This window comes from Protopterus annectens, chromosome 4.part0 (genome assembly GCF_019279795.1).
Source record: "Protopterus annectens isolate FY-2018-M chromosome 4.part0, PAN1.0, whole genome shotgun sequence".
In the NCBI taxonomy this organism is placed as follows: Eukaryota; Metazoa; Chordata; order Ceratodontiformes; family Protopteridae; genus Protopterus; species Protopterus annectens.
This window is the reverse complement of record NC_056733.1, coordinates 91,194,578-91,221,765: the sequence shown is the minus strand read 5'-3', so window position 1 is coordinate 91,221,765 and position 27,188 is coordinate 91,194,578. Positions and strand designations below refer to the sequence as shown.

General features: G+C 38.8%; 1 protein-coding gene across 1 annotated transcript in view; it reads left to right on the top strand.

The window, feature by feature from the left end:
- Positions 1-27,188, top strand: part of LOC122799208 (ketosamine-3-kinase-like) — a 407,977-nt gene that overhangs the window by 271,783 nt on the left and 109,006 nt on the right. Inside the window, exon 4 of the mRNA XM_044068124.1 lies at positions 19,417-19,499. Coding sequence (XP_043924059.1) covers positions 19,417-19,499 — 83 coding nt within the window. The remainder of the gene's footprint in view (positions 1-19,416; positions 19,500-27,188) is intronic.

The following is a 27,188-nucleotide window of genomic DNA, read 5'->3' as shown; positions in this document are numbered from 1 at the left end:
GTCCAAGGCACGTGGCACTCTGAAGAGAATCTTCTCCACATCAATATCCTGGAAATTAGAGCGGTGCTTCTAACGTTGCAAGCACTGCACGACCACCTCCCCTAGGGGACGATTGCCATTCAGTCCGACAACATGTCGGTAGTCTGGTACTTGAACAAGCAAGGAGGGACCAGGTCTTACCCCCTTTGCAGGGAGGCCATGAAGGTATGGGATTGGGGGATTGTTACCAAACGCTTTCTAGTGGCAACACACATTCCGGGGACATCCAATGTGATAGCTGACAGACTGAGCAGGACTATTCTCTCCCCTCACAAATGGTCCTTGAATCACAAAGTGGTAACACAGATTTTCACGAGATGGGGAGTTCCATGTTGCGATCTTTTTGCAACTCCCCTCAACGCAAAATGCCAGCAGTTCTTCTCTCTCATTCCAGTTCTGGGGGAGACCCCCAAGGATGCTCTAGTCCAAGCTTGGCCCTCCGGTCTGCTATACGCCTTTCCACCGGTTCCCCTTCTCCCCAAGGTGATTCAGAAGGCGATTCGCTTGTGAAGATGATTCTAATCGCCCCATACTGGCCTCGTCAAGTGTGGTTCCCCTTTCTTTGCAAGTATGCATTGGACGGTCCCTGGTTCCTGGGCCAAGTTTCGGACCTGCTGACGCATCAGTCAGGACAGCTCCATCAGTCCCTCCATTCATTGAAGCTAGCAGCTTGGCTACTCCTCTTCCGACCTTAGTTAGGAGCCATTCTTTCGACCCTGAAGTCATGCATATTTTGTCCTCGGCCCACAAGACTTCTACTAAAAAAATGTATAGCAGTAAATGGAAGAGGTTTGCTATTTGGGCCCAACTCCGAGGATTAGATCCGATGACAGCTTCTGTGTCAGAGGTTCTGAAGTTTTTAACTTCCCTGTTCAACCAGGGTTGTTTGGTGTCTACCATCAAAGTTCAATTGGTGGCTATTTCCAACTTTCATGAGAACATAGAGCCACCTTTAATGAGCAATAAGTTGTGCAAAGCTTTTATTAAAGGAGCTTGGCTTCTTCGGCCCCCTATATCGCATCCTGCACCACCGTGGGACCTTAACATAGTGTTAGGCGCACTAACCATACCTCCTTTTGAGCCGGCAGCAACCTGTGACTTGAAATTTCTTTCCTGGAAGACTGCCCTTCTAGTTGCTATCACATGAGCCAGGCGAGTTTCAGAACTTCAAGCCTTATGTGTCAATCCACCATACCTGTTTTTTCACAAGGATAGAGTTTCTCTTAGACCAAACCCATCCTTTGTACCAAAGGTTTGTTCTAATTTTTGTTTGCAACAATCACTGGAATTACCGTTTTTTTTCCCTAAGTATACAAACAGAGCTGAGTATACATTTCACACCTTAGATGTGCACAGACAATTACGTTTCTATTTGGATAGGACACACCAAACACGAAAATCGGATCAACTGTTTGTGTCTTTTTCGGACAATAAATTGGGCAAAGCCGTCACGAAAGTCACCATTGCCAAGTGGATCAGAGACTGTATTAGTCATATTTATCGCATTTCGAATAAAGAGCTTGCAATTCCTGTGAAAGCTCATTCTACCAGGGCTATGGCCACTTCGGCAGCCTTTCATTCCAAGCTCTCTATTAATGACATCTGTGCGGCTGCTACGTGGTCTTCTCTACACACCTTTATTTCTCATTACAAATTGGATGTGGCATCTAGGGGTCAAGCTTCCTTCGGTTCCACGGTTCTCCGGACCATTTTCCACTGAGCCACCCAGGAATTAGGTGCTAGGGACTCTGTCCCATCAGTACAGAATGTAGGCGAGATAGGATCACATTACATCTTTTAGTTATGTACTTACCATAACTTTAGATGTATGGGATCCATCTCGCCTACATTCCTAATAACCCACCCTCCTTCCCCCTGCCTTGGAGGCCAGAAGAGACCGAACGGTCCGAATACAACTGTTTTTCCTCTCTTGAAACACCTGGCAGTCTTATAACAACAGTCTATGTGTGTGTGCATGTGTGCGGACAAACAAGATCTGGGGAAGCAGTAGTGGGGCATCCTGGGATATAAGGTGGCTCAGCCAATAAGAGACTTCGTTCTATAGTATAGCGTGCCGAGTCGGAGCCGAGGATCGGCTCCGAACCAATCAGTACAGAATGTAGGCGAGATGGATCCCATACATCTAAAATATGGTAAGTACATAACTAAAAGTTTTACCCAGTACCCGAGCTTACAGTTTGCAGTACTGCAATCATTTTTTTATAAAAATTACATTTGACTTCCATGTTTTATTTCTTCTGTTTCAATCACAAGAAGATATGCTTAGACACCAGCCTCGTCTCCCCTTTAACTTCCTATTGACCATTTCCATTTTTTCCCTTTGGTTATAACAAGCCATATCCCACCCATTCTCTCTCCCACTACCATCCTTTTCCACCTGAAGCTATTTATTTTGTGTGCATCCAGTCTTGCTTTTCTCACTGTTTTCCCTAGTCACTATCCACTCTAATGTCCTTCTCTTTGTTCCCTACTTTTTCCTTCCACATACCTCATCTTTTTCTGTAATTATTTCTTTCAGCTTCTTGTGCTGAGCTCTCCATTCTTTCTAGTTCATTCATGATTTTGAGCACCTCCCTCACTTTAAGCTCCTCTTCTGTCTTCCATTTTCATTTAATTTTGTTCTTCCCTGTTGTCGTTAGCTTTCCACTACCACTCAGTTATTCCCATATCCTGATAACCAAAGTTTAGGGGTCATCCCAGTCTTTTTTCAAACAAGCTTCTTCAACACTCCCTGTTACTCTTTTTGTCTCCAGTCTCCTACATTCCCAAAACACATGAGCCTTTGTACCCTTTTCTTCTTCAAATCCCCCTCTCCACCCTTGGGAAAATTCTAGCTAATCTATTTGGTGTGTAAAAGTATTTATGCAAATACTTCCATGCAAACATTTTGAATCTTCTTGCTTTACTTATATTTTAAGAGATGGTAATAATCTTTTGACCAGTATCCTATCCCATTAAATTCTCTGTGCGTTGCTCTGTCTTTTATGCCCACATCCACCCCTTCCCTATTTTAATACTCATCTTGTTGCTTTTCCTTCCCCTCTTCTATTTTCTGTTTCCTGAATTAACCTAGGTATCCCTTTACGTTCTCTTACATCTGACCTGATTTTATTACACCTACTTACTAACAATTCATATTCCTATTTTAATGCATCCCTGAGGGGATAGTCCTCTTGAATCTCTTCCGATTTCTTCACTCTCTTTGGGCTGCTAGTATTTTGGGGCCAGTATCTCCCTGCATTGTTTCCTAACTCTCCATCTCCATACACTGGTTCTGTAAGTTCATAGGTGAGTATTAGACTAACTCTGTTATGGACTGTTTTAAGCCTAGCTAATTTCCCTCAAAGGTGAAAATTAAACCTTGTAACTTGTGCCTGTGAGGTAAACACCTTGGCCATTATGCCAACCCCCACCATTCAGCTTTCGCTGATCCCCCTTTTATATGCACTCTGTCTTTCCATAATACCATATCTTCCTCCCTCCATCATTTTTTAAAAATCATCTGAGCTTTTTAACCGTTCCATCCATAGTCCCCCTTCCAGATCCTTCAAGTAATACTGTAAGCACATCTCTTACCCATCTTCACTTTGTCTCTTTCCCAGAGCATCTTTTTCCAATCTCTATCATAACTTACATCTACTAATCTTAAAAACAACTTAGCCCTATTGATGCTTAGAGACTATTCTTTAAGTCAGGCACTCCCAAACCTCCCAACTCTTTCAGCATTGTCAGCCTTTCCCAATTAATACTTGGTTTTTCTCTTCCCCTTACAAACTCTCTATTTGTTTTACCTTTTTCAAATAACTGTTCTCCAGTAAGGTCCAAACCACTTTCTCTGCACATTCAAATTGAGACATGATACACATTTGTAAAACCTGTACCCTTTCATCATTATGTAATGTGATTAACTCCCATTTTTGTAAATGCTGTTTAATCTTATGATAGGTGCTTTTTTCTTAATTTTCTGTACTTGATCCACCTGTCCATATCCCTAAATACCTCATTAGTTCTACCCCAAACTCCTCTCCTTGTTTATCTTCCCACTCTCTCTCTGTATTCACCCAAATTGCCTTTGTCCTATCTTCATTCTTTTTGTATCCCAATTCCTTTCCAAATTCTTCCAGTATCTGCCATAATGCCCCTTTCTTTCTCTCTGTCCCTTAATCAGCCAGTGTCAGTAGAATATCATCTGCACATAAATCATTTTTTTCTCCATATATTTCCATTTATACTCCGTCAATTCCGAAGAACTTAATTGACTCGGCTAATAGCTCAGTGTAAATCACAAACAGGAGAGGGGACAGATGGGCATCCTTGTCTAGTGCCTTGTCTAATGTCTAACTTCTCTTTTATACTAAATCTAATATTTATGCTAGCATCCACCCCTTCATAAAACTCTTTTAACATTCCTATGCAGCTTTCTGGTTACCCCCAAATTTCAGCCGCACTATACATATGCTACCAGTCTGCCCTGTTAGATGCTTTTTCTGTGTCAAATGAAATTAGTCCCAATTCCTTTCCCCTCTCTTTTGCATCCTGCAATATCACCAGAGTTTTAATTATGTTGTTGGCAGTTTTGCACTCGCTCACAATCCCTGTTTAATCAGTTTTTTTTTTATTTTTTCTACCCTATCTTGTTGTGTTTGTATGAAACACCTGCAGTCATGATTTGTATGGATACAGTTCTGTATGAAGCAGGGTATAAACTGGTCCTTCCCCTCTTTATGTATTACTGATACAATCGCTTCTTTCTAGGGTTCCATCTGTTTCACCCCTTGTGATATTCTGTTGAGGAGTACTGACCATTTCCCAGTTACTAACTCTGCTTGATTTCCAGAAACCAATGGGAATCCCATCACTTCCATGATTTCTACTTTGCCATATTTTCAAATGCTCTCTCCAGTTCCTCTCTTGTTGTTGCCATCAAGTTGACCTTCCCCAGTTGTCCTAACCCCTCTGTCACAATGACATCTGCCAGCACGGTCTCACCTGCTCCTCACTTTCTCCCTCTTTGTTCTTCCATTTATCAACCTTGATAGTTTCTCTGCAGTTCTTCTAATATGCCTTCCAGTGTTTCCTCTTTCCCTTCTTGTCCTTCGTTTCTAAGGTTATAATTTCCTCTCTCTACCCCCTGTTGCCTTAATCTTGCTGCTAAGGCTTTAGTGTCTTTTGGATTAACACTAGCAAACAGTTTTTCTTCTGCTGTCTTCCTATCCAATATTTTCTCATCTTCCAACTCTTGCTGCTGCTGTTTGACATTCCTTTGTCTGTCTTTTAGCCCCATTCTACCTTTCCTTTTCCTTTGCTGCATTGATATGAATTCTGCTGTAAGAGGTTTCCTCATTAATCCCCTTGGTGCCTTTTTCTGCCTACACCCTTTCTGAATCTTGCACCCAATATATTCTCCTTAATCTTGTCACACAAATTGTCTTTGTTTCTATGAATATTTTCCATTTCCTTCCTAATTTCTGCTTTAGCGCATTCTTGCTCTTTCTTTCCATCATATAACTAGGTACTCTCCAGTGCCTTTCATGTTTTACATATTTCAGTAATCATACATCTACTAAAGCATGGCATGATAATGTGAGTGGCTCTATAGTAATTCTTTCCACTAAGTATACATGTTCTTTAGAAATATAACCATGGTCTAATCTTGCCCAACTATTATGTCTAAGTGAGTAAAAAGTATTTGTCTCCCCTTCTTGCCTGTGTTTGTGCTTTCCAAATAGCTACTAACTCTGTTGAGTTCATATAATCCCTTAAGTATTTCTCCTCTCTGTTTATTTGAAGTCTAAGGGCCTTTATGTACATCATTTCTACTTATTGTGAAATTCCAGTCTCCTAGATAAATTGCTGTTCCTTCATCTGCTATCATCTCTACTTATTGTGAAATTCCAGTCTCTTAGATAAATTGCTGTTATTTCTTGAAATCTACCAATCTATAATATTAAATCCCTAAGTATATTCTTTACTCTCAGTGGTGCTTGTATTGCAAAAATTGATCTGATGTTATTTCCATTTATTCCTCAATGGATGGGTCTTTGAGCTGACATCTGATCTAACTTGGATGCTTTTTTCAGATTTTCAGCTCCAGCTGTCAATGAGGCATAAAGATAAGGTTTCACAGTTACCAGGGTCCTTTCCAAGACTCATGAGAGGGGATGGTTCCTCCAGAGGCGGGGGGGGGGGGTACTGTTCTAAAGACACTGCCTCAACAGCAGAGGTGGCTTGCAAAACCAGGGTTTCCAGGATTCCTTCTTAGACAAACCCTACCAGAGCTTCCGAATGGTTGCCCGGCTGCTGTTCTTTGGAGGCGGGGGGGGGGACTTGTCTCTGCTCAACGAAGCCTGAACATCCTTCAGAAAGTTTCTTGGGTGCAGAAGATCATATCCAGAGGTTATTTTATACCATTTTCACAAATTTACCCTCAAAAATGAAAAGAATCCCTGATATCTTGTCCAATCAGATAGAGGCAGCAGCCTTGGAAATAGAAAAGCTGCAAGAAAAAGAGTCATCCAAAAGGTCTTCCAACCAGATAAGATCCGGAACCTACTCAAGATTCTTTTTATTGCTAAAGAAGAGAGGGGGCTTGAGACCCATTCTTTATCTCAGCAAACTTAACCAATACATGAACTATTCAAAGTTCTAGATGGTCACGGTTCAGTCCATTTTGCCCCTGCTTTGAAAGGACAGTTGGATATGATTGATAGATATTCAAGATGTGTGCTATCACATCAAAATGAACAGGTGTTCCAGAAGATTGCATGCTCTTTTACTTAGGAGCCAGTCATTACCAGTTCAAAGCACTGCCCTTTGGCCTCACCACAGCCGCCAGGGTGTTCACCAAATGCATGGCAGTGGTAGCAGCTCACTTGAAGCTGCTGGGATTCAGTGTGTTTCCATACCTAGACGACTGGCTCCAGACTGCTCCAACCAGGCATCTACTTTTGTAAGTAAGGGATTACTTGCTCCAATTATGTCTTTGTCTAGGCATCACAGTCAGCTACAGCAAGTCGCAGCTCATACCTAAACAGAATCTAGAGTGCATAGGTACTCTTCTAAACATGGTCAGTCATATAACATCACTTCCTCCAACAAGAGTACAAACACTCAGATCCCAGGTGATGAAAGCGATCTTGCATTCTTCTCCTCCAGCACAATTAGTCTTGCTTGCCTTCCTGTCCATGGCAGCAGCAATAACTCTGGTTCCTTTAGTCAGCTTTCATAGGTGGATTCTGCAATGGACTCTGTCGGTAAAGTGGTCTGTTCTTTAGAAGCCCTTATTTGCCCCAGTCAGGATCACACAAACTAGCAAAAAGTATCCTCAGTGGTGGATTTGCTTAGACAAATGTTTCTCAAGGCTGTTCATTTGTTCTTCTGCTGTTGACAGTCACAGTGACTTTGGATGCCTCCCAACCTGGGTGGGGGGGGGGTCATTACGTGGGAAGGACAGTCCAAGCTACGTGGTCCCCAGAAGAGGCCAAGGTATGCATATCAGTGTCCCGGAAATTAGAGCAGTCCTGCTTGTGTTGCACGCCTTTCCACATGCCCTCCCCCGGGACGATTGCAATCCAAACAGACAATATGTCTGTAGTCTGGTACATCAGCAAATAAGTTGGAACCAGATTTTATCCAATATGTCGTGACACAATGAGAGTGTAGCAGTGGGTGATTTCTTCTGGCTGTTTTCTCATAGCAGTACATATAGTGAGGAAAGCCATTGTGCTTGCAGACAGACTAAGCAGGTCCATTCTGATGCCTTATGCGTGAGCTCTTAATTTCAGTGACAGAGAGAATTATCCATCTGTAGAACCAGCCATGCTTCAACCTTCTCACGTCTCCTTTCAACAAGTGCAGCAGGTTCTTCGCCCTGGTCCCACCTCCGGGGTGACACAAAGAGATGCTGTAGTTACCAACTGACCCGCCAGTCTTTTTTATACTTATCCCCCTTACCTCTAATCACAAAATTCATAAAGAAAGCATACAAAATATCACCAAGATGGAACTGATATGTAGACTGTATTTATATAGCATATATCATGAACAGAAGTAGGTCAAAAATTAAAAAAATTGCTAAGCGCACAAGACACAGGTTAAAAAAGTGCACAATCCTGGTAGGTGCACTGGCCCCAGGACTGGAAAAAATGACAGTATAGAATCCTCAAAATACAGAAACATTCCTACAATGGGGCAAGGCCAGGCCCAGGGGAAGGATGGCCCTCCTGTTGTAGAAGGAAGTAGCAGTCCACAAAAATCAGAAAAACTGATAGGCCAAAGAAGAGCCATAAGGACGATAGAGTGAACTATTGAGAATAAGAAAGAAATTGTGTATTGTTACAAGTATGCAAAAAGCCGAGAATTTCCAGACACAAGGCATACAAATAAAAAGATTAAGAGAGAGATTAGAGGAAAGAAAAATACTTCCACAAGAAAAACTGTCAGAAGCTTCAAATAAAAATGTGTGTTCACTAATACAACAGATTTGTGAAAAACATTATATACACCAAGAAACTTTGATCTGCAGAAAAAGAAGCATCTGAGGAAGTGCGAAAATATAAACAACAAAACCTAGAGATTTTTGAAAATTATAAAAAAGAAATATGGACATGGGAAAGAAAGAGAGATTTGATATGGTGCAGTATTTATGCAAAGTTTAAAGCCAAGTTAATCAATACAAAAAAGGCAGCCCAAAGGTATTAGAAGAGAAATACAGGCGAAGGCATCCAGATATGGAAAATTTCACAATGAAAAAATATCACAGAGGGAATGTAGTAAAGAAGATTAGTAAAGTAGATGTTAAAAAAATACAAGTTTTTTTTTATTTATTTTTATTTATTTTACATTTGTTGACCAGGCTAGTCCAGCTGGATGTATGTCCATTTTCAGTGGAGGCCCGGGGAGAAAAGCTCCAATGGTTATTACAAGTTTAAACAAAAACATAAAAGGATTGAAAGATAAAAGGATGAAAACAAAGATGAAAAGATTATATACAAAATTGAGTTAGTAGATTGTATACAAAATTGAATTAGTACACGTAAAACACATATAAGAGGAAATAGCAATTACAAGATAAGATTAATAATCAAATAAGTAATTACTTGCAATACACACATGATAAAAACATAGCGTGAGTAACAAATTGACAAATGTGAAAGAAAATTTTTTTTTTTTTTTTGTGTACAGTATATATGAGATTAAAGAGGGGAACAATCAGGATATAGGAAAAAGAGAAGGAAGAAATTATGGTAGTGGAAAGGAAGAAGGAATGTTGAAGTTATGGAATGTCTGCAAAGTGAAGGATTTGGCTTAGAAGGTCTAACACAGGTTACAGCACAGCATGATGCAATGAGGCCCCAAAGTATGGAGAAACAGGAAGATCAGGAGACATCTGAAGAAGAAATATGGACATGGGAAAGAAAAAGAGGTTTAATATGATATGATATAATACTTATGCAAAGGAAAAAGCAAAACTAAACAATACAAGAGAGCAGCACCAAAGGTATTTGAAGAGAAATACAGGCAAAGGAATGCAGACAATGAAAACTTTACAATACAAAAAAATTAGAAGACAGAGGAAAAGTGGAAAAGATTAGTAATGGAGAAGTTAAAGAAATAGAAGCTGAGGTTATGGAGTACCTGCAAAATTAAGGATTCAGTATAGAAAATCTATCTCAGAAAGCACCACAGCAGGATAGAGCAATGGACATCAAAATTAAGGAGAAACTTGTGGAATGGGAAGCAATAGGTCAGTTGCCATACGAAGATATTTTAGAGCCTTACACAGGAAACCCGTTTAAACATTCACTTGAAATCTGGCAGCAGGGGAAGGAACAGGAAACTGGGGCAACTCTGACGCAGTCAGTGTTGAGGAGTGATAGGCCAGTGAGTTCCCATATAACAGAGCAACGAATGACAAAGGATTAAATTGAAGAGGCTGTTCCACAGGAAGATGCTATAGAACTTTCTATAGAATGCCCGCAGGAAATGGAGAACAAAAAATGTGCCCTCAGTTTCGAAGAAAATAAGCAAAGAGAAGAGTTGCCTGGTTTAATAGAGATAGACATATTAAGATCAGTGAAAGAAATAGACTGCAGAACGTCAATAAAACCCAAAAAGTCAGAAGTTTGATAAAACAAATGAACACAATAATTAAGACTGTCCATAGAGTCCATGTGATATAACAGAAGTAAGCCAGATATAGGCAGTTAAATTAATAACAGATAAAGTTTTACCACAAGAACACAGGTTAGTGAGGGGAAAGGAAGGGGAGAAATCAAGCACCATTATGGAAGTATCAAGCAGAGAAACCTATAAAGCATTTAAGACAAGTGTCATTGTTAAGAAGAGTATAGAAGAGGGAACAGATCAATAAAAATACTCAGAAAGATAGAAGTGATAAAAGCAATTTGCAGTATTATAACAGATCAGGATCCATCGGGTACTATTGCAAATAAACTAAAAATCTCAGCACAGGCGGAAAAACGTAGATGATATGCAGATAAATATAAAGGAATAAGCACAGAATAAGCAATTGATGACCCAAAAAGTTTTATAGAGAATTGGGAAACAAGGCAAATAGAATTGAAAGACCACCCAAAAAAGAAGAAATAGATAAATTTTAGAGAAATATCTATGAAGATCCTGTGGAACATAACAAAGATGCTAAATGGATAGAAGAAGTAAAATAAAGAATAAGAAGTTCAAAGGTACAGGATATGAAATGGGATGAAGTAACAGTGAGATAATGAAAGAAAAGTTAAGAAAAGCCACTAATTGGAAAACCCCAGGCCCAGATGCCGTACCTAACTTCTGGTTAAAAGTGTTAACATCTTTGCACAAAGATTTAGAATACCCATCTCATCCACTGTTCACTACCTTTCTTCTCTCATTTTTCTGGACTAAATGCTTAATCCCACCCATTTTCCCCTTGTTGACTGTGCAGAAATAGACATCAGAACAATCTTACTTCAAGCGTTGCATTTCTTGGCAATGAATTGCCTGCATCCAAAACCCTTTGTCTGCCTTAACTATGACATTGCATAAATTTGCATAGGGATCCACACTTTCTTCACTGTATTCCTCCTCCTTCCAGCAAACCTCCTTTTATACCCCTCCTTTCCTCCATTAACACATCTCTAGCCCTTGACTTTCCCTGTTCAGTTATTAATTTTCTCTCTTTAATTTCAGTCCCATCTCTACTACCATTTTCACAACTTCTACTCTTGCTCTGTCATCCATTAAATTCCACTACACTCCCTTGTCACTCGATTTGTACTTCTCATTTGGTTCTGCTCTGTTCTTTGTCTCTCCCACCCCCATTCCATCACACAGCACCTATGAACTAATGCCCTGTTTTAGTTTATGAAAGTGATTACCAGTAAATGTTGAAGTACTAAACTTTCTCATATCTCCTTATACTATAGCCTAATACCTGCGCCTAACATACCTAATGCCAAAATCCTTCTCTCTTCTAATATTTCTACCCTGCCTCCTTTACAACAAAAATAATCAGTCCCCATAAATCGGTGCCTAACCTAATGATCCTCCATTCTCTTTTTCATGCTATGTATCATGGCTGTCTAACTTGGCGACCTGCTGTTCACTATCTAACTTTCCCATTATTTTCCTTTTTTTTCCTTCCCTGAATATTTTCTTTTAATACTCAAACCCTCTGCACCACTCAAATATATTTCACTACCAGTTATTGTTATTACATCCTCTCAAAAATGTTTTTTCCTATCATTCTATCCCTCCTCTACACCCTTCTCATAAACAATTCTCAATCCACTCCCCCTATTGTCTCTTATACTCCCCTACTCCCATCTTTTTACCTATAGCCACCCTAAAAACAATAACATCTGAGACACCTTTCCTCTCTATGGCATTGCACATATGCCAAATCTTCACTTCCCAAAACCTGACACTACCCTATACCTTTATTAACTATGACTGATATAACTCTTTCTTTCAGTATACGTACTTAACTGCAGTATCTTACTTAACTGCTGTACTGTAGTATCTACTATATTTGCTTACCAATATTTAAGCCAAGGACTTTACAAGGACCAATTATTCGGACTTTGTTGCAAGAACCTATGATACTTACTTGAGTACTTTAATTATCCCAGCTTTATATCTTATCTTGTTATATTCCAATTGCACAAGCCACTTTATCCTTAATGCTGTAATCTAATAATGTATGAATAATTTTACATTGCCCATTCAACTGTCTACTGCAGCTCTTGCATAGTTATGTACTTATGTTGATCTGTTCTATTGTATGTATTGTATACAATATGTACATACAGTAGCTTCCACTGAAAATGGGCTCACCGTGGCCCTTTAGACCATCCTCGTAAACAAATGCAAATAAATAAATAAATAAACATCCTCCCCTTATATTTTCCAGATGTTTACAATGCATGCTACAAAACTGAAGTAACAATTTGATCAGCCATCGAAAACAGTTGACAGTTTAAAGTTTAACATTTAAACTTCCTAAATTGTTTATACTCTGGACATAACGCACATCATTCTTTCAGAATTTAAACTAAAATGCTACTGCATTATTTATGATTTTTTTAGCTCGGTGTAATCTTTAACAGTTGCTGTCAGTTAAATATATAAAGAGCAACAATAAAGCACCTTAGAGTGTTTGTACTTGGGGGGGGGGGGTTGGGAGGGTATTTTCACTCAGTACACTCAAACTAAGGTACCTGATGTTTGTTTATACCCCCCTCCACACACGCGCACACACACACACATTTTATTAATCTGTAAGCAAGTAACAAGCATTAAATGTATAGTAATTAACATTACTGCATCTTGCAGTGTCCCTTTTTGGGGGCATTATTTATACCCATGTAAACTGTTAGTGGAAGCAGTCTTTAACTGAATTTGGCCATAGATAAAAGATTCTCTTACTCTTCCCAGCTGCTGAATTCACTTCTCACCTGCACCTCTCCAGCTCTATTTCTGAATTAATAGTCGGTTTCTGTTTCTTCTGAAAAAGGAGGAAGTAACCCATTTCTTTTCCCTGTTGACGTAGTTCTGCAGTGCTCTGTAAAGTGGTTAGGACCTTTGCTTCTTCCTGATTTCTCAGCCAAAATCTTAAATTAATCAGCCTCTCAGCAAAATCCAAAGCTTCCTCTAATCTAGTATTTCCCTGTGTACACATCTGTAGTGGAGCTGGGTGAAGACCTTATGAGTCCACTCACTGATCACTGGCCGCATGGAGTTATGTGACATTAATGTTGTAATGTTTCTATCTGCTTATACTGTCATTCTCTAATTTTCAAGGTTTTCCCTGACTGCCATAACTCCTTCAACAGTCTGTCTTTCAGTTCAAAAGTCTGTAACCATACAGTCACTGGTCTTGGGCCTCCTTGTAGCCTTTCACATCAGTCTTCTTGCAGTGCAGTGGAGTCATTTAGCGCTGCTGCCCTTCACCAGAATTCTTTTCCATTTCACCAACAATCTGATTGCTTTAACAGTCTCCCTCATCATAATTTTATGGAATACTGACAACTTTCATGTTTTCTTTCTAGTCTACTCTTCCAGATCAACAGTATTCACCCCCAGGCACTCCAGTCTAGCTTCCACTGCATCTACATATGCATTCAGTTCCTGATTCTCTGCTAACAGTTCATGAATAACTGTAGTATATTTATTCGGGCCCTCCACCTCTTTCCCACTCCAAATGTCTTCTCTTGACTGGTCATATTCTATAGTAAAGCCTGCTTCACATCTTTTAATTTCTCACCAAATAATTTCCATCGTAATGATTACTGCTGTATCCTCCTGGTCATACACAATAATATTCCTTTCCCTTTTCTCTTTTTGGAATCCTTTTGTTTGCCTTTCTTTTTCATCAACTCTTGCATACAATCTTAAGTTCTAGAGATTTCTGTTTATTGAAATATTTTGATCATCACTAGCAGAACTTTGTGGGAGTACTGTTTCATAAGGTGACGTCCATCCTTGACTGCATTGTTTTGAGACGGATATTGCAGTCCCTCCTGACAAACTGTATCAGTAATAATTCAGAAGAGATACTATAGCTTGCGTACATCTCCTGCCCCTAAAAGTGATATCCACATTCCTGTATACTTCTGATGTCTAATTGAGAAGACAATGAAGGAGATAATAGCCACATTAATGTATTTCATCTTACTGTTAGACATATGCACTGCCATCACAAAAGCCATATCATTATAATTTGACAGTAGTCATATGACTACCCTGTCCTTTTACTTACAGGATATCTCCTTACCTCTACCTCAAAAAGATAGTCATCCTGTTTGTATACATCTGAAATTAAGTTTTGATGAAAGGGGATGCGTGCTTCCCTTCTCGACAAATGTTTGCCACTTTCTGTGTGCCCCTGTAATGTTTTGCTGTATGTGATAAAATAAAATGAACACAGTAGTGTAGTTCAGCTTGTAGCTTTCAGGCAGTATATGCTGTTCCCCACCCCCAACAACCTATAGCAGTAATTACTTTGTGATCAGCTAATTGTCCTTTCCTTTCTTCCACAGACTGTCCCCCAGGTAGCCATCTCCTGCAGTCACCTCTGATGTGTAATCACCAGAACTGAAATAAAAATTGTCATAATCCTGTATTAAAAATAGGTACCCCACTTCCACTCCTGTTGTCATGATAAAGAAAAAAAGAAAAAAAATGACTGGCTTGTGCTGTGCCGTTATGTATGGTTACCAGTATCCATATATATTTCTAGTTTCCTGACGGGGAATCTTTAAAAACATAAATTACCTACAGGAAAAGACCATCCTTGAAGATCAAAGCTTCTGCTGCTCCTGTAATGCTCCTGTACACTCAAGTCAGTTGATATTCCTGGGAAAACACTGCATCAATACTGATTGCTAAGAGTAATGTGTCAGATGCTTAGAAGAGTGTAGTGTTATGATATGCTGTGCCATTATAGTATGCAGACTTGGAATGACTGAGACTAATGCTAATGAATAGTGTTGACCTCTCTCTTCTAGGTTAGATTTCCCATTTATCTTAAAGAAGCTGCAACATAATCACTTGACTAGTAGATTTACTGTAATAACCCATTAATTATTCTAATGATATTCTTGGCAAGAGGAAAATGTTTTTATTCTAAAATCAGTTTAGTGTAGATTTTAAATTAAAAAAAATGCTAAAACGGATTCATTTTGACACCTATAATTAAGCCCCTTTACCCTAGTGCTGCAATAATGTTTCAAAAAGGCCTTTAGTGACATATTCCTTAGACCCTCTGTTTGGATCAGTGTCTTCCTTTGGATGTTTAATTCTACACAGAAAAACTCACCACATCTGTTGTTGAATCTTTTTATGGTGATCTCTATTACATTTCTTGCAAGACTGTCTTTCTTGCAGTCTCTTCACTTAGGAAGGTTTTATTTATTTATTCATGTCTAACTGACCTGGCTAGTCCCACTATGCCTATGGCCTATTTTCCGGGAGAATCCAAGGTTTTATTCATATTGATTAGGGGAGTTCTCCTAGTCTTTGTTAGAGCAAAATAAAAATTGAAACTTTAGAAAGGGAATATGAAAAGTCTAAGATTATTATAAATGAATTGTAAAGCAACAAGTTACAGTTTAAAAGTGAGAAAATGAGTATCACAATTTTAGGGAATGAATTTTCAGTTTTCAGCAAAATATATGGAGAGAATCAAGAATATTAAAGGGCAGGTGTGTCATAATCAGGAAAATGTTATTAATTCGGTTCATTAAGTGGCCAGTCAGATGTATAGAAAAAAAAGATGAAACAATGGAGCGAGAATGGAATGTGAAGAAGTTTTCAGAAGAAGTAAAGGAAGAAATTAAAGGCATTAGCAGAAAAAAAAACTGGAAGGTGTGTTAGAAAAATAAAGATATAAAGTACACCAGGACCCGCTGGGCTTGACTTTCTTTTTAAAAGGAAGTGGCAAAAACAGAGGAAGAATTTTTTTTTTTAATTTTGAATAAATTGTTAGAGAAGTAACAGGAGGAGATATTTGTGAGGTGAGCAATAAAATTAGGAAGAAAAATGAGAGGAAGATTTAAGAGCTGGAGGCCAGTTGAATATAGAATATTAATGAAAATAATGCAGATTAAAATGAAAAAATGGATAATAAATTTGAGGAAGGGGAATTTGATATTCTTGGAAAGAAAGTAAAGGAAATGTTAGTGCTTACAGAGGTTGTGGATGGTGAAGGAAGGAACAGATAGGGGAATTATGATATGGTAGGAAAAAGTGTATGCTAGTATTAATCATAGGCAGGCATAGAAAATTATGGAAGCTTATCATACTGGATATTAGTAAATTAAAATCAGTTTATAAAGTAGTGCATATTACTGCGTTAGTTAATGGGTTAATATGTGAAAATATTAAAGCAAATGGGTAAAACAAGTTTGCCCATTTAGTGGGATTATATTTGTATTGATTTTGAACTCTGCTACGCAGAGTTGTCTGAAGAATTTAAGAAGAGAGACAGATGCAAATAATGGCATCATATGCAGATGATCTGGAATGAATAGCAATAAGCAGAAGATGGATAAGAGAAGTTATAGAAAGTAGAAAAACAGTTACAGAATGGGGGGTTACTGTTAAATAAATGGGAAAGCAGGCTTTAGAAGAGCAGACATTAAAATACTACAGGTTTCATTTGGGCCAGAAATGTGTTGAGCAGTGGAAAGAATTAATAGAGGGAGTGAAGGAAACCGGGAAATTTATAGATAACGTTTACGTTTTAGAAATAATTCATATAAGATAAACTGTGCTATAATAGAAAAGGTATTTAAGGACTGTACATGTTTCCATGAGAGAAAAGTTGAATTGTAAATGGTAATATTTGGAGTAATATGGATGCCATCTATACGTGCAGCAAAAAGGGAAATTTTTTGTAATGTTAAAAAATGGTTTGAATCTAATTAATTCAGTAGTATATTCTTACTAAATTACATTTGATTTGGACAGTCAAGCAAGGGCGTGTGAAGACTAAATTGATAAGTACAGTTATTGAAAGTTATACGAATTTCTGGACATTATGCAAGGAAAATAAAAGAAGGAAGGTTATTTAGGATAATTGCATGTAGAAATTTTAGAAGAGAATAATGATGTGCAAAAGTGATACAGCGAGAGTGAAACGAGAGAAAAAATGTTGGTATAATTAGATAATGAAACGTCTTTAATAGATTTATGGAAAGAATTAAAAGGAAAAGAAAACTGTTCAGAAAAGACATACTTTAAGGAGGTTTGAGAATGGGGAGATTTTTTTGGAGATCAATAATGGGGACTTTTGTCAGTGAAGGCATTACTGAAGTACAGAAGGGAAGGGGAAAGAAAATGTAATTTATGCACTATGCAAGATGTAATGCAATATTCTTTTTGGAAATGTAAAAGGGTTTGGAGTATAATTGCAGGAGAATTTAAGAATGAGAAAGATGCGGCAAATACATTGTTTGGCTTGCATGAACTATGGAAAAATTGATGTTGAAAATTTTGGTTAAGATATGTATGATAGTTGATTTGAGTGGAAGGGAAGGGTGGGAGAGAATTTATAATGTAAATGGGATCCTAAAGAAACTGTAGAAAGAGTAAAGTTGTGGTTGTGACAGAAAATGGGGAGGACAGTGGAAGGTAAAAAAGATAAGTACAAAAACTAATGTGTAGAAATTGGTACATGAAAAGTTAATTGTGTAGATATGTATACAAGACTGTTTTTCTAAAGAACTGTTTTACAGAATGTAAGTAAAAGATTGTATTTTACTACATCACTGACTTACTAAAGCAGCATACACTACATGAACCACAAATAGTCTAAAATAAATGAAAAAAGTGACAAAAACAATATTTTATGTAAGGGGGTACGCATTCCTGCCAAACCACTCCCTGTTGGTTATGTACACCAACTCTAAGATTGCAAAACTGTGGGTAAAGGGCAAAATTCCATTCCCTACTATGTAATGATCCCGCAAAACAAATGCTGGCATCTTGTGATGAACTGGAGATTCAATAAAACAATCCTCTTAATGAAATATTCAATATCATGATTGTATAATGGCACTCGCATACTCTGAACACAAATAAATATACTTCGAATAGAAATAAAAAAAATAATACTCTTTCTTAGAGGTACCATGGGATCTGGGATCTTTTACATCCAATTAAACTGCTACCAACTCAGGCAGTTGGAGCCCCTTTAATGTCTCATCCAAAGTATGGACAGATTTTAATTAATTCTGCAGCATAACTTTTATTTCACAGGGATGTGGTTTCCTTCTGTGCTGACTAAAATGTGTTAAAAATAGCAAGTGAATTGAAACTTAACCCCAACTGTTAATCTCCTAGCCATTTCCTTCAGTTCAATGTTACCCAGAAACAGATTCTCCATACTGCAGATGTTCACAGAGTTGAGGTTCTATGGAGACAAGACTAAGGACCTTGATGTTAAAGGGAGGATATCATTGTTGTTAAATGGTGCATTTCAAATGGCGTTTTGAATGTTTTTTTTTTTTTGGTGATAAATATTGTAAAACGTTGAACTTTTGTTGCAAGCACTTTCTACAAAGGTATTTTGATATTAGTTGCCTTCACCCACATGTGCTTCAGTAGGTGACATTTTTGCAGCTGCCACATCATCAATCATCCATAATTTTACAAAATGCTATAAGCTATACATGGATTCGAGGTCCAGGTCATCCTTTGGAGCCATGGTAATCAGGAATATGCTCTATTGAGACAGACACCAAAGAGGACTGAACTCAGAACTCCATAATTTATTTTCTACAACCAGAGCTCTTAAGATCAGATACCCACATTGGGTGCTCACTGTAATGCTGTATCTGTGAGAAACTTCTCTGTCTGTAGGGGAAAGCTTGCAGTCATTCCCTCATTTTCCCTGATCCTTTTCTTCTTTTTAGCATAATCATGAACCAGAGGCTTCTAAAAGAGCAGGAAATTGTGGGAGTTGGATGCAAGGTTTGCTGCTTGAGAAATGTTTTAATGTACAGAGCAGCTGTAATACCAGTAGTATTAGGCCTATCAAATCACTGCACAAAAAGCTACTTTTCATAGATCCAGCATTATGGTAAATGCCTCAAACTTTTAAGCTAACTGCACATTACATAGATACATATATTATGTTTGTGAACGATCCACATAATGAGCCAAGTAACTTTTCTTAAATTTCATCTTGTCACAGTGTAGCAAGTTTCAGTTTCATGGAAATTACCTAATGTTATAGCTGTAAAGTTAGTTTTAGTGGCAGTGTAAAACTTATGTTTTGAAAACTATGTTTTCTTGAATATGTGCATATGTACTGCTTAATTTTTTTTAGTGACAGTACTATGTTTATTGGGGTAGGTAAGGGCCCAGGACAATCTGAACTTCAGTACGTGGACAGATTTGGCTTCCACACAAGCACATGTTGCGGATATATTCCCCAGGTAAGTCACTAATTGCCTTTGTCTAATGAGGTGAATAACTGACGTGTAGAAAGGATTCTGTTGCATAACCCAGAAGGGTAATAAGTTGAATTTATGAGCGAGTCCTAATATCCACTCCCTAGTAACCTCCTTTTCCCACACTCACCTCTGCATGCAAGAGTTTGCCTTAGTCATGCCTTATACTTCTCTCTAGAAATTTCTGATGGTATTTGACAATTACATGATTTATAAGCGCCATTTACTGTTTTTGACTGTTCCTTGAATTCAGAGTACTAAGTGCAAAGCAAAGTCTACGGTCACAGTAGTAAATTTTACATCAAGAAAAAACTACCAATCTTAAGTCTTTCTTAGCAGAATATGTTACTTTTATTGGCAGTCTCTCACAGAGCAGAGATAAAATATGCAACTTTAAGACAGCAGTATACAGCATGCTCTGGCCCTGTCTTCCAAATCATCCAGCAAATTCAAAGTTTTTAAATGACACATCCTTTTTCAGTCTCTGTCCAGTTTTTTACATTTTAATACTTTACGATGATCTTTTTTACACAAAATACAAATTTAAGAAACTTATGTCCTTGAAAATGAACTTGTGAACTAAATACAGGTACAGATGACATAAAAAATCATCTTAGTCATGGCTGGAAACAGAGGCACAGCATGAAGTGAAGTTACAGAATTTATACATTCTCATCTTAGTATGAAGTACTGTATGTGAAATTCTATTTTTTTTTAAATAAATGCAAATTGCTGATACATTCCTTCAGTATCCTTGTCTGATAAATTCTGTGTCTTAGATATAGTACTAAAACAAAATCTGGTGAGCCAGAAGTGAGCACATCTGCTTCCTCCTGCTGCTGACTATACAGTTGGTTCATCTGTTGTTTGTGGTGCTTGAATTCTTTTCTTTAAAACACCTGATGCGTGTTTAAAAATAAGTGTTATATGTGCATGCATGCATGCACAGTTGTATATATGCAATATTTGAGTGTGTATATGTTTCTTTATGTGATATTGCATAGGTGTATGTGTCTGTGTGTAATATATATACATATGTTTTAGTTTTTCATATTGATGTGATGTGTAAAAAATGTACATGTTTTTGTTATTCTTCTTATTGTGTCATCTTGGTTTCTGTCGGCTAGTGGCCAGAGTGCTTTTTTTTTTTTCCTTTTATCGTTATGGCTTGAATGTGTATATGGTTTCTTCTGTGGAGCAAGTTGAAAGCCATCCAGGCAATGGAACAGTCACTCAGTTATTTTCCCTTGCATAGGAACCTGAGGTGGAGAGTTTGCCAGTCCTGTCTGCTTATGTTTTCTGGTCCTTGTGGCATATGAATGATTGCCCTGGAATGTCTTGTGGGAAGTGCTGTAACAGTATGGGTTTACATGACTGTTTTTGTCAGCATTTTGTACATATATTTGTGGAACAAGAGCTGTGTTCATATTCTCAGTGTTAAGTCAGAAATATGTTGAGGGTGGGTATAGAACTTTGCCAAATGTGTCTTTGTCTTGTCAACCTACTGGTCAGGATCCTGGTAGACAGAATATCAAGGCACAGCCAGGGTTTGGAAATTATCCCATTCAGAGACATAATGTTTGCATCTTTGTTTGCAGATGGTATTGTCTCATTGGCAATCTTTGGCATGCGCTGAAGCAGCTTGTTGTGAAACAGGTGGGTGATCATCGGGACTTCTGAATCTGAGATTGTGGTTCTTTCTTAGAGAAGACTAGATTGCGGCATGAAGGTGAAGGGGGTGTAGCTAGCTCAAGGGAAAGAGTTTGAGTATTTCAAGGTCTTTTTCATGAGTGAAGATGGAGGGGATTGGGATATTGACCAGTGAATAGGTGTAGCTGCGACAAGACTGCAGATCTTGTGCCAGACTATAGTGCTGAAACAGGAGCAAAGTCCTAGGATGAAGCATTAAATTTACCAGTAATTCTGCATTTCCCTCTTCACTCCTATAGTCATGAACTTTAGGTAGAGACCAAAAGGATGAGATCACAGATACAAGTAGAGGAAATGAGATTCCCTCATAGAGTTGCTGGGTTACTTGCCAGGGTAGAGGAAGGAGCTTAGCTGTACATAACAATCCTGGCGTAAAGCCATAGCTCTTTAGAATTGAAAGAAGTCTGCATCTAGTGAGAAATTCTCCTTTTGTTTCTCCCACAGTAAGTGTAACAGGCATGTCTAAATGGGATTAGTCCCCAGGGAAGGCCCAGGAAATTAAGATATGTGTCTTATCCAATCTGGGAATGCCTTGGCATCCCAAAGGAAAAACTGAAGAGTATTGTTTGTGAGAGGGAAGTCTGGTCTTCCCTCATCAGCTTGCTTACCTGACTGACCTTTACCAAGATAAGCAAATTTTTTAAATGGGTGGAAGATGAAATACAGTACTGTGGACAGATTTTTTTTTTTTTTATTTAACAGTCAAACACAGAATGTTTTTCTTTGGGTGATTGGATGTTTGTGTGTGTGTGTGTGTGTGTGTGTGTGTGTGTGTGTGTGTGTGTGTGTATATATATATATATATATATATATATATATATATATATATATATATATATAATTTTGGAAGAAGCAACCTGAAGTATGTTAGTTTGGCCAGAATTTTTTTCACGTGATTGCATTTAGACATAAGAGGTGTACCCATCTGGAAAGTGGCTAGGAGGGAAGTAGCGTATTTTAAAGTTACTAACTATTCCTGTCACATGATGACTATTAAATGATAATCTGTCGAGATTATAGAGGCAGAGAGTGTATGTGTATGTATGTTGGGGAAGGGAAGGTCTAGCTTTAAGTAATATATAAACATCATCACTTTAATTTGTGGACAATTCATATGTCTCTTTCACAGTTAGAGGAGAGGTAGACCATGTCAGAGATCATAATCTATCTATGAAGGGAGCCAAAAACCAGAGATCTGGTAAGAGCAGATCTATCTTTAGTCATCTTTAGAACTCTTGTCATAGGCATTGGGACTGCTTGGTAAATAAAAATGTTTCTGGGAAGGTAGTCCTTCCACTCAAGCACCAGATATCCATCACTCTTCAATTCTTTGCTGCCCTTCAGGTTTGGTTGAAAATAATAGGCTGATTGAATGTTTTTGTTGCATTGTGGTAAAGTTTGATTTTAAGTGTGAGGAAGTTGTCTTCTTCTTCTTCTTCATCATTTGTTTTAAAAGCATTCATTTTTTCATTTTTTTCCTAGGAAAGTTTCTTTTTTCTTCATTGTGTTTGGGAGTAGGCCTTTCCTACCCTTGCCACAATTTCAATGCCTATTTTCAATTAATGTGCTTTCACCTAGGTAGTTCTTCCTGCAAACAGACGCACTAAGTGTTTATATTTTGTGGGTGAATCCTTCTTTCACATTATGGATTTAATGTGACTAGGAGGTGGAAAAAAGCCATTCAAGACTTATTAACACAGGCTCTTTTTTGCTTTTTAGTGCTGAACCTGTAAGCCTTCAGATTCTGATACATTTTCTTTTCCCAGTAAGGCTATATTTTCCAAAAAGAAATTTAAAATGTTTTATTAAAAAAAAAATCTCTCTGTGGATATATATATTTTGTGTGTGTGTGTGTGTGTGTGTGTGTGTGTGTGTGTGTGTGTGTGTGTGTGTGTGTGTGTGTGTCTGTATCCTTCCAGGACTGTTGTACCTGAAATATTGACTACCACCTCTAGCATGGATTCTGCCCCCTCTTCGTTTCTGGGACATGCTTGTGTCGGGTCCCTATCAGTTGATTGAGTTTACAGAAACTTAAAATTCATATGGTCGAGACCATATTAGAGTTTTTGAAAACCCAAAGATTTTGAATGGAGATCATGATGCATTGCAGTTTGGGAAATTTACTCTTTTCATTACTGTAGCGCAGTCTTTTTTATGTTCGAGTTTTCGGAAACTTGAGCATATGATCTCGACTGTATGAATTTCGTGTTTCTGAACACTCGATCATCTGACAATAGCCCCTTGTCATCAGGAATAAAGGTGGCAACTGAAGATTCTGTAAAAAAATAGTTTATTTTTTGTTGATGTATTTTTTTATTATTATTTATTTATTTCTGTTTAAGTTCAGGCACCCTTTTAGAGACATGAAGTTCTGATGTCATGTATCCCTGGTACTGATTATGTCAGGTTAGTTGAGGGTGTTCAGAGCTTGGATGCTAGACGGTCCGTATTTTCTTCCAGGCACAAAGAGAGAAGGATCTCAACTTCTTTCCAGTGCTGACTTTTGTACACCATTAGCTTCTTTATGCCAGTGGCTAGATTGTACATCCCAGCATTGATTCTGGCAGTTGTAGAACAATATTGTGTGATGGAGGCCCATCTTATGACTGTTCTTAAGCATTTGTTTTTCCTGACACCATGCTTTGCAGTGTTAGCTATGCTGGTTCTGGTTTATTCTGTTTTCCAGCACATATTTTCTCATGCCAGGCATTGCTGTGTGAGTGGCCTTAGTATCTTGACATTTGGCATGGGGCTCTTTCTCTGAAATTAGTGTTCTCTGCAAGTGATTTTCCAGTGTTAGCATCCTTGACATCCAGTTTTGCCCAGGCATAACTCATACAGTGGGAGTTTCTTATAATTCAAGTCAAACCCATTAGGGATTTGTCTACACAGTATCTTCTTCCTTGACAGGCCCAGTTGCCGCTGCCCATTTTTACCCCCAACCCAGTGGACTCCGGAATCCTCTTATTCAAAACATTTTGAGAAATGGCCTAGAAAATCCTTAGGATCAGACACATAGATCCAGTTCTTGATCCCCCATGGATAATGTGGATGAGGAGGAGGAGGAGGCCAGTTTCCCCCCTCCCTACAAGATGATCCAGAGTGAAGTTTTCACTTCAAGTGATAAGGCAGAAAGAATGGATTGGCTTTCTGTCTTTATCTCCTTCCCTCGGCACATAAGACAGCAGGCCTATACATTTATTCCCAGTCCTCCTGGTACCCCCTTTATTAGCCAATGTTCTTAAAGATGCTAGAGTAATTGCATTGCAAAACCCTGATAAACTGGTCCCTTTTTCTTAAAAAGGTGGAATGGATTTTCTATCCTGCAAAGAAGTGCACACTTTGGCTTGAGACTCTCACAGCTGGCATTATGACCTCAGCGGCACTCTCTCAGGGACTCACTTCACAGAGCCTTGCTATCCATCCCGTAGGTATATAGTCTAGGGCTGTGAACAGAGCCGTTAAGTATGTCTTCATGTTTGCTTCATTGTCACAATAGGTGCTGAATACCTGACCCACATTGTTGTTTTTTCAAAATGATATGGCTGAGGATCTGCAACATGTGGTTGAAGAGCTATTGGGTGTTCCATTCAAAGAAAAGGTACAATCAGCTACTTACTCCAGTCTGGCAGTCGCATGGTCTGTATGGATTACAGTGCAGTAGAAAGACTTGATAGAGTGGCAGAAATTAACATTTCTATGTGATGCCATTTCTTGCTGTTTCTGACTGAGTTCTTTAAGGACACAAAGGTGAATTTCTTGGGCACTCAACTGCACTGTCTCTAGATGATTTGGTTTACAGAAGGTGGTCTGTCCTCAAAGTACTTCTACTACCTCACAGCAGTAGTTAACTTCACAAAGTCCCATTCTCACCCATTTCAGATGCTCATGTTAATAAGGTACTGTTTGGTCACTACAGTCTGTCTAGCATTCTTAATTAGAGGCAGGATTTTTTCACTGCAGCAAGTGGTATCCTAATTGTACTCAATTCAGTCATTTCCAGCAGTGGTCTACTGCAGCACTCTGGACCTTATGGCAGCCTCAGATTTCATGGTTCCCCAGTCTGTATGTATGTTCTTCATTGAATACTCCAGGTTCAGTGACATTAACATTTTAACCCACTCCCCTAGCCATAGAAAAGCTTTTGATCACTCCAGGCCTGTTGGCTAAGTGTAACAAATATTCAGTCAGGGGAAGCCCTTCCAGCTACAGTGTTTTCAGACTGGAGCTAACGTTTTTGCACCTTCCATAGGTTTGGGAGTGAAGCATTTCATTGGTATATCATCCAGATGACCTGAACGCTTCAGAAGTCTCATTTGCATACCATTGTTGTTATAGGGAAGCAGTTTTGGTTCGCCGGGACCATCTGCCAAAGAGAGTCTTCTTCATCCCGGTAAGACAATATGACTGTGGTCTGGTATATCAACAAGCAAGGGAGATTTCAGTCCTGCCCACATTACCAAGAGGCATTGAAAGGGTGTGCCAGTGGTCCATCAATTCCTATTGCTTCCTAGTAGCAATGCACTTTCTTGGGCAGTCAAGCTCTCTTATGGGCAGACATTGCCTTTGTCTTTTGATGAGCCATGAGTGGTCACCCAACCAGTTTGCTGCAGACAGGATCTTTAATCTGTGGGATACTGCATTATGCCATCTCCTTGCCTCTACATCCAACACCTAGTGTGCCAACGTCTTTTCCCTTCATCCTTCTCTTCTGGGAGGTCACGCCATGCCAGAGATAACCTAATCCAGCCATAGCCAAATGGACACCTTAATGCTTCCCCCCAGTTATTTATTTATTTATTTATTTTTTTGGTAATATTATTCAGAAAACTAAGCTCCTCAAATCCAGAGTGATTCAAGTAGCCCTGTTTGGTCCTTACAGATAAGTTTATCTTCTGCATCCCCCCTTTCAGAAATCCATCAAAGTAACTGACTCACCTGTCGTGGGCGGAGGTGGGAGTCAGCTGTAACTCATCACTTGGATGACACCTAGTAGAAGCACCAGGTATTGATTGCACACATGGAAGAGAAGGTTGTCAGCATGTCTGCCACTGTGCATTTGTACTTGGCCTTAGAAACATGCAGAGGTATGCCCCCTATAGCATTGTAACATGTGCTTTGAAGAACCACAGCAAGGGAGATGGGTAACTCTCCGGTACTAGCAAGCTGGCCCACTCCTTATCATCCAATTCTTACTGTGGGAGAAGAGATGGGCCAGTTGGTCTGTTTGGGCAAAAATTGAATGGACCATAGAGCTTTTATCTAATCTGGGGGAAGGCATTTTGTTGTCCACAGGGAATAAATGGATTTCCCTGTGGCACATGGCGAGCTTAGAGAAAGAGGATAGCTGATGCAGAGTTCAAATCCAGTTTATAGATACTTTGTCTTCCTCATTAATATAGTATTGAGCATCCCTGCCTGTCATGTGGGAGAACAGGGTTCTATTCTCTGACTGTAAGTAGGTGCATCTTTTAGTCTGCCAGTTAGTGTGATGGGTTAAGACTGTGAACTTTTATCAAGCTACTTTCCAGGCAGAGTTGGCATAATGGTTAAGGTCTTAACCTCCCAGATGCAGCGTACAGGGTTTGATTCAGATCTCTGGTTATTGGCCTGACTTGTAATAATCCGGGAAACTGATAGCCTAGTATTGACCTGTGGAGTTGAAGTTTGGCTTAGTGGTTAAGGGGATTACCTCACAGGCACAAGCTACAGGGTATGATTCTCAGTTTTAGTCACTGTCTGGTTATTGGCTAGGCATGTAATAGTCTGCAAACTGATTGGCTAGTATTTACCTATGAGCCTATGTTTACATGCAGGTAGTGAAGCAGTCTGGCCAATTCTGTGGACAAAAAACTTCAGACTACATCCCTTCAAGGTACTGTTACTGTGTCACCTTTTAGGCAGACGGTGTCCAGACCTTCATTTGCTGAAACTGGTAGCTTGGTTTTGCTACTTTGAATAGTC